Below are 8,340 nucleotides of genomic sequence, written 5' to 3'. Positions count from 1 at the left end.
CCAAATGTCGTGAAGATATTTTTTCAAATAAAAAAGTTTTTCATACAAGTACTTCATTTTGATCGATCAGTTTATATGACAGCTATATCTAATAATTGCCCGATATCGGCGTTTACAATAAATTAGCAGTTTTTTGAGGAGAAAAGAGCTTGTGTAAAAATTCACGATATCTTAAAACTGAGGAACTCGCGATTTGCGACACACGCAAGTGAAGCTACTAAAAAGAAAAGGAAACAAAAAAATATGGTTCTATTAAATACACTTAGCTTAGTACATATTTTAGCAATAGTTTCACACAATTAGTTTAAAAAAGATATGTTTTACATAAACAAAAAGTAAAAAAAACAAATTTAACTATTTTTCACACAAATTCATGGTACCGTTTACCACCCCTATGCCACTACAGCAACTCAATGTCAACGCTGCACGCATCAATGCCAAACCACATACCAAACAGCATACGAAATTTCTAAAATATCAGCAGCTACAACAAAAGCATAAAAAGTTGGGACCACACGCGGTTGAACGTGCACACAATGAAGTGACTACAACACACCGGATACAACGATTGCAACGAACGGAAGTGCCCCCATTACAGTTGCCACATGAGCACACGCAACAGTTGGCAATCGACACGCTACAATGTCCGACCGGTTGTGTCTGTCAGTATGCGCCTTTTGCCGAGCTGTCCATATCACGTTGGATACAACACATGCAAGCGCAACGACCAGGTGCGGAGCAAGTGGACAATATTTGGTCTAATGAGCGTGCGAGCAGCAACAGCAACGAGGCCACATACGAAAACTTTGATAACGACGCTAATGATGATGTGTACACGATAAATCCTTATATGAAACAGGCTACTTGTATACTGCAAGAGGAGAGCGACGTGGAGGACTTGATACAGAAGTTGCCACATGATTTGCATGCTTTGATATTGCTTTACACAAGCAGTGGTAGAAATAAAAGCAGTGAGTATTTCAAAAAAATTCCAATAAATATTAAATTTAATAAAAAAATTAAAAGAAATAAAACAAAAATAATCATAAAATTACTAAAAAAAAATCAAAACACTCCGAAAAACGTAAAAATGAAGCAGTAATCGTTTGCAAGCATGCTACGAAGGATAGCTGCGCTGTGCGATAAGACTATGCGGCGCTTTGTAAAATGCTATAAAGTTAGATAAACAATTGTTTAGTCGCTTTCACACACATAGCACTTGTGCATAGTGCGAATATCAACTATAAATATATTTTCCTCATCTTTTATTCCACTTCTTTTTTTTTTCTCCACTTCCCACAAATAGTCAATCTGAGCACGCTGAAGCCACTCAATCAACTCACCACATTGGAAGTACGCGGTGGCCTCAATCGCTCCTTGCGCGTACTCTTCGATCAATCGCTGGGTTTTCTGCAATATGCCAATTTCGAATCGGTCACACTGTTGGGCAGTGAAGATTACAAGCGTCCCAAGAATTCCGTCCATCCCAAAGATAGTTACGATTACAAGCCGCGCAGTGAATCGTATGACGATTTGGATGCTTTGGCTTTTGCGCCACTCGACGATTACGATGACAATATAGTGCCGTACGATATTTACAAACAGGAATTGATAAAAGCGCGCATGCCCACATTCTACGGGTGGGAGCATTTGCAAGTTTTGCGCATACACGGTTGTCAATTGAACGAACTGCGTTGGGAGATGTTTGACGGTCTGACTGCTTTGGATCACTTATCGTTGGAACGCAACGGTATTACAGAGGTGCCACCATTCTCCTTCTATGGCGCTCTACATATACAAACGCTGTCGTTGGCACATAATTTGATACACGACTTGCATTATCGCGCTTTAGCCGGTCTGCTGGAGTTGGAAGTGCTCGATTTAAGCGACAATCGTTTGGATAAATTGAGTGAACGCAGTTTTCCACCCTTTCCAAAATTGGTGCGCGTTGATTTTCGTAGCAATCCCATTAGAAATATATTACCGGCCAGTTTTTGGGTTATGAATTCAACACTTTCGATGCATTTTGATTCGCAAACAATGGCGTTGCGCTTGAAAAACAATCAACCTTTCGAATCGCTAGTGGAGCTGCAGGAGTTGCATATTGGAAATGTGTCAGTCGGGAATTTGGGGCAAAATATGTTTAAGGTAAGTTTAAACAACAGTGGCTTTCGATCTGTCAGATTGAATGGCACTTATAATTGTCCGATCTAATCAATTTGAACGGCCTTAAATAGTAATATCATAAAGATAAAATAAAAAAATGTCCATGCAAATCCCTTCGGATATATTAAATTTATACAATTATCGATTGTCTCTAATGCGCGGCCATATAAAAACTAAGTCATTTACATTTCATAAAACACATTCCAATTTATAGGGCTTGACAGCGCTGGAGAAGCTAACGTTGCATGGCAACATACGTAGCATCGAGTTCGACGCCTTCGCAAGTCTACACAAGCTACGCGAACTTGAATTGAGTCATTGTGGCATACAAGAGCTGTCAATGGACGCTTTTATCGATTGTCGTGCGCTGGAAGTGCTAGATTTGTCCTATAATAACATCTCCTACTTTCCACCTGGCCTACTCGATGATCAACCGCAATTGGAGGAAATCTACTTGCAAGGCAATCGTTTACGCACACTGCCACACACATTCTTTCTGCGTCCGAAATTGCGTTTAGCACGGCTTAACGAAAATCCATGGGAATGTAGTTGTGAGATGTACAATTGGCGTCCCAAGATTACTAATCAAGTGCGTGGTCCACGCACGAAACGTTGCATCACCGATTATACGACGGGTAAGCAAATTTCATGCCGACGTGTGGATAGTTACGTCTATGAGAATCGCTATGCACCACGTTGTAGCAATCACAACGAACGTAGCGTCTTCTATGTAATACATAAACAATTGAATTGTGCTCCTGGACGTGTGGTGCTAACTAAGAAGCAACAACATTCACATACGCCACAACAAAACAGCATATTGCCACGGCCGGGTGGTAAACAGCCTATGCCACATTGGCGTAAAATTGAGCAGAGCAAATTGAAATTAATGAAAAACAAAAACCAAACACAAGTGCACGCGGTCAGAGTGATAGATGGGCAGCCAAAAACCGTTATTGCATTGACACAAAGGAATACATTGACATACGCAATGCAACAGGAACGCGCCAAACGTGTGGAACATGTTGCAGAAGAAGAAGATAATAATAATATTTCAAATGATATATAATATAGAATAATATATATAAAAAAATGGTATTTGTTGTACACGAACAATGACATCATGTGAATTTTGAAGCGCTAAAGTTTTGGTCTACAAGAACCTGATAGATAAGAAGCGAGCTTTGGTTGTCTTAAGTTAAATAAATAATCAAAAAAATTAATTGTTAGATTGTCATATTTTTAGTTTGTTATATGCATTAGTTTAAGCACACACACATCACAACACTATATTAAGATTTATATTTATACAAATTTATGGCGTTTAAGAAAATTTCGAATAAACTAATATCGGCGCACTAAGGGTAAACACCTTTTTCAATAATTTATCAATAGTTGTGACAAAAAATTTGATAAGTAAACTACACTAAAGAGCAGGTTAAACACGAATCTTAAGTACAAAATTGTACAATCAAATGAAGCAAAATTCTTCAATTTAAACACTTTAATCACACAAAAAATTTATATTAAAGATTAGCATTTTAGTTAAAAATTTACAAATAAAAACACACATGCTCATACAACTTCCTAAAACTATTGTCATTATTTTCAAAATAAAAATTTTTTAAAACAAATATAATAAAGAATTTCTTTTCCATAACCACATAACGTTCATTCAAACACAGCACTAGACATAACTCACAAGGTACTCACCTCGCAAAAGCGTCGCACAACTGCCCTTATAAACACTACGTATACCGCCCTCTTTGTAGAGTTGCACTGCGGTATCCATCATACCCTTGTATTTGCGCTCACCACCAGAGGCTTGTTGCACTTGCAGTAAACACTTGATACGCTCACCAGGCGCTGTTATTATCGTTGACATCAAGCCAGAAAACGAGCCGGCAATAGCAATTTGCGAGTATGTCAATTTGGTGTTTTCACCAGTTTGTTGTACTCGTTTGCCTAATGCGTAGCCAGCAAAGCATAATGCGAAAATTGGCGCTACACCGGTAAGCGGTGCAGACATGCCTTTGTAAAGCCCACGGACACCTTCATTCTTAATAGTTTTGGCAGCACAATCAAAGGTGCCGGTATATAATGGCGCCTGCCCAGGCGCTGGTCTTGGCATTGTTTGCAGACGCACCTAAGCACATAAAACAAAAAAAAAAAAAAAACAAAAAAAGAAATAATTTAGTGATAATTTATGTTTTTTAAATATTTACAACTAACCTTAATGGTGTCCAGCGGATGACCAGATAACACATTGCATATGCCACCGAATCCGCCACTAAGAAAAGCTTTGAAGGGATTTGCTTTACGCTCTTGTGCAGGTGCCTCTGACATTTTGATTGTTTCGTATGTATGTGTTTTGGTTTTGAAGTCTTTATCAAATAAAATATAAATAATCACAAATTGTCACTTTTTAATTATCAATACATACCACAAATACGGTGCCCAATTGAACTTTGTACTTGGCAGTATGCTCGCAAATGGTCAGTGGATACGCATAACCTAGGAACTCAATTTATTTCTTTGTTAATGCTTGTGATAACCCTGCTACAAATATTGATATTATTGTTTATAGGAATACAGCTGATTATATTGTTGGCAGCGTTGGAGTTGCTTACCTAAGCGTCTTTTGTTGTCCCTACTCAATCCTTTAGAGAAACGTTCTTAGTATTAAACAAGCAGTTTCCTTGCGCACTTTCACTTTTGTGCAGACGTGTGATACGGAAACCTGTTGCTGCTGGTGTGATGCTGTGGAATTTGCCCAATTGTTCAATGTTATTGAATTAAATTCACTAGTGCAACAAATACCGCCAGGGCAGCGAATTTCAAACGTCAAATAAAAAGCATAAAATATTATCGATTAGTCAGAGGTACTATAATCGACCGTTTAAAAATATTGCGCAATATTTTTTGGTCGTTGATTCTAATGTGTTTATTTAAAAGTTCATAACAAGTATTTTACGGTATGCATAGCTCACAAATAAAATTAATTGTTGTTGCAAGGGCATATATAATTTAATATAATTTTATTAAGTCTATGACAAATATTCAAAATAACAATATATGATGAAGTGCTGTTTTTAATCAGAATGTAGAAAGAGGTTACAATTATTAAAAAACTAGAAATTCATAACATAAATTACAAAGAAGAATTACAAATAGATTTCTAAAGGAACTTAAAATAGCAATTTTCAACAGTTTCTTTATGACCGGATTATTAAAATCTACGGTTGTGGCGTTTTACGCAAATAAGTCTTCCCTGATGGTACTGCAACCACTTCAATGCCAGCTGGAAATAGTTTCGGCACGTCATCTTCCTTAACCGTGGGCAAAACCATGCATGCATCTCCTTGCTAAATTATTTTAAAAAAATCTGTTTAATGAAAAAAAAATATATTCATATACTATGAATGAGCTGTACCTTCCAATCAGCTGGCGTAGCCACGGATTTATTTTGTGTGAGTTGAAGTGAGTCGATTACACGCAGTATTTCACTATGAATAACATTACAATATTAGATACAATTTTTTGGCAATATAATAAGTTACTTACTCAAAATTTCTGCCAGTTGTGGCTGGATAAAGAATTGAAAGACGCAGCTTCTTTTTATCATCAATAACGAATACTGCACGACAAGTTAGTGGTATGCCATCTTTGTTTAACTCATCCTTATCCAGCATATTTAATTTCACAGCCAATTCACGCTTGTTATCAGCAATAATTGGATAGTCAAAGGAGTTTAGAGCTATGAAACAATTGTAGTATAAATATAAACAAGTTCTTATTATTCAAAAAACTTACCGCCGTAGCTTTTAATATCCTCTATCCATCCTTTATGCGACTCAACTGTATCAACAGATAAAGCAATTGGCTTTACATTTCGTTTAGCAAATTCCGGTAGGAGTTTTGCGACACGTGCCAATTCCGTTGTGCACACTGGTGTATAGTCGGCTGGATGCGAAAACAGAATTGCCCAACTGAAAATGAAATTAAAGTTATCCTTTACAATTATTTAATATGCAGTTAACACACGATTTGCCTATCCATTCATGAAAGTCAATGGGACCCTCAGTTGTTTCAGCATGAAAATTTGGAAATTCATCACCGATATTTAATGCTTTGTTGGTAGCCGCCATTCTGTCACAATCTGCAAGCACAGAGTCGTATCATATTTTATATTCATAATTTTTGCTAATATTGCGTGCATAAGATAGCATTTAATTACATAATTATTTACTCTAATGGAATTAAATTACGCCGTAAATAGCATTAATTTGTGAAATTCAACTAGTTGCCGGCCGACAACAAATAAAAGTGTTGCTATTTGGCTGTGGAATGAGTGGAATGAATGTTACGCAGTGCTACCATAGTGTCAAGCAGGTTTATATTTTACGAAACTTATGAAATTTGAAATTTCATGTTTATTATAAAGAATATGTATATAATTAATAAGTATTTATTTCAAAAACTTGTCTAAAATTTGTTTATAAAAAAAATTTCCAAATTTAAATCAAATATTGACAAATTTTATCAAAATAAAATATTTTGTTCCTAGGTGGTAATTGAGTAATCACATATCCTCTTAACGTGGTGGCAACTTTTGTTTGGCGAGCGATAAATTTGACAAAATTCGTGAATTTGAAAGTTTGCAAATCGTGAAGTTTATGAAATTTGTTTCAAATTACTAATAAATGAAAAGTTTTCGGTTATTTCGTGAAATAATAAATATGTTGTGTGCAGCAAAAGCTATATTTGTTGTTTAGTGCTGAAATAAGTGGAAGTGAAGTGTAGGAAACGGATATTCGTTCAATTTTAATTTCTGGTACCCGAAATGTAGTGCGTCCGGCATTTTTTTAATATCCAGAGTATCGGAAATGTAACAAAAGTATAGTGTGTAATTGAGAGGCTGAAAAATGTGAAAATACATATGTATATGTACATGTATACTTACTATATACTTCTGCATGTATTTACATGTGCATGCTTATACGGAGAGGACTTTGGTATTGGAGAAAAAGAAATGCAAAGCAGTAGTCATCAGGTAAGTTGGATTTGTAAAAAACACGGTAATACAAACATAGATTACTTTTTTGTATCTAAATTTCCCGCATGTTAAACGCAATTTAAACGATATATAAAATTTACAAACGCAATAAAAAAAATTTTGGAAGAGATTCATCGTATCATCAAAAAATTCGGAATTGAGTATCTTATTGATTACGATTCACTACTTCAAATTACATACATAATATTACATATATATGTCCAAGATTTTCAGGTTCTGCGCTCCTATATGAATTAGTTTTGACCAATATTAAAATTTTCTTCCACTCTTGTTCCATTTTATTTCGTGCCACTGTAAATTTTCGAAAATGTTGTTACGTTATTTTCATTTTAGGTGACGATACATATGTATATATTAACTGATATAAATAATAAACGGGAAATCGAATTGATTAACGGTAAGTAGGGTTATTTTGTGCAAAACAGGCATATTTTTGTAAAAATTATCTGACGACACAGTCAACATATTTTTATTAAAACCAATGATGCATTAAAATATGATATTCGAAGAATGTTAAGAAAGAATTTATTGTGGAAATATAAAAAAAAAATACGGCGCTGACAGTAATTCGAACTTCTCTTGGGAAAATAGAGTGAAGAACTATTATACCAAGCAATACTCCGATATCTCAATAAATTTTTCAGTTCGGATTATTTTAGCATATACAGAGCTGCCATACAAACTGAATGACCAAAATCAAGTTATTGTATGGAAAACTTTTATATTTGACAAGATATTTTCACCTAACACTTTAGGTGGGATTTTCGACAGCCTGTGAATTTCACCCCTCAAACGAACGCGATTATTGCCAATGTATAGAGCCGCAACAAGGCATTCTTTACTATGCCGCACCAATATGTTCGTCTGGATGCAGGGAAACGCAGACAAGGAAGCTACAAACATGTCCCATATTTCATATTTTATACCGGCCACTGCAAACTGAAAAGGCACCTATTCAGTATGGGTCTATCATCTTGCGCAAACTGTCGGTTTTGCGACAAGGACCCTGAAACCCCGGAGCACCTGTTAATCGACTGCATTGCAGTCTGTAGGCGCAGGTCGAAGGCCCTTGGAGCCATGTTTCCGGATAGGGATCA

General features: G+C 36.0%; 3 protein-coding genes across 5 annotated transcripts in view; 1 reads left to right on the top strand and 2 right to left on the bottom strand.

Moving 5' to 3' along the window:
* The window catches only part of LOC108976960 (insulin-like growth factor-binding protein complex acid labile subunit), a 4,762-nt gene extending 1,326 nt beyond the window's left edge, over positions 1-3,436 (top strand). The window contains exons 3-5 of the mRNA XM_018946417.1: positions 407-971; positions 1,307-2,148; positions 2,381-3,436. Coding sequence (XP_018801962.1) covers positions 407-971; positions 1,307-2,148; positions 2,381-3,235 — 2,262 coding nt within the window. The 3' untranslated portion in view covers positions 3,236-3,436. The remainder of the gene's footprint in view (positions 1-406; positions 972-1,306; positions 2,149-2,380) is intronic.
* LOC108976961 (congested-like trachea protein) overlaps positions 1-5,015 on the bottom strand; it is a 9,290-nt gene extending 4,275 nt beyond the window's left edge. The window contains exons 1-4 of one of the 2 annotated variants that reach the window (XM_018946419.1): positions 4,797-5,015; positions 4,610-4,725; positions 4,399-4,550; positions 3,880-4,312 (exon numbers count right to left, since the gene is read on the bottom strand). In XM_018946419.1, the coding sequence (XP_018801964.1) occupies positions 3,880-4,312; positions 4,399-4,512 (547 nt within the window). In that variant the 5' untranslated portion in view covers positions 4,513-4,550; positions 4,610-4,725; positions 4,797-5,015. The remainder of the gene's footprint in view (positions 1-3,879; positions 4,313-4,398; positions 4,551-4,609; positions 4,726-4,796) is intronic. The other variant, XM_018946418.1, reaches the window with a different exon arrangement.
* Positions 5,016-5,240: 225 nt separating this feature from the next.
* On the bottom strand, positions 5,241-6,506 carry LOC108976953 (peroxiredoxin-6). 2 transcript variants are annotated; one of them, XM_018946409.1, is made up of 6 exons: positions 6,416-6,506; positions 6,211-6,325; positions 5,980-6,155; positions 5,731-5,923; positions 5,600-5,672; positions 5,241-5,531 (listed from the first exon to the last, which is right to left on the bottom strand). In XM_018946409.1, exons 2-6 carry the CDS (start codon positions 6,312-6,314, stop codon positions 5,403-5,405), a joined length of 675 nt encoding a protein of 224 aa, XP_018801954.1. In that variant the 5' UTR covers positions 6,315-6,325; positions 6,416-6,506; the 3' UTR covers positions 5,241-5,402. The 2 variants fall into 2 exon arrangements, with proteins under 2 accessions (XP_018801954.1, XP_018801953.1); XM_018946408.1 differs by having other exon boundaries at positions 6,404-6,505.
* Between the last annotated feature and the right edge of the window lie 1,834 nt (positions 6,507-8,340).

Source organism: Bactrocera latifrons, unplaced genomic scaffold (assembly GCF_001853355.1).
Source record: "Bactrocera latifrons isolate USDA-ARS-PBARC rearing strain unplaced genomic scaffold, ASM185335v1 scaffold_82, whole genome shotgun sequence".
In the NCBI taxonomy this organism is placed as follows: domain Eukaryota; kingdom Metazoa; phylum Arthropoda; class Insecta; order Diptera; family Tephritidae; genus Bactrocera; species Bactrocera latifrons.
This window is presented reverse-complemented; position numbering and strand designations above follow the sequence as displayed.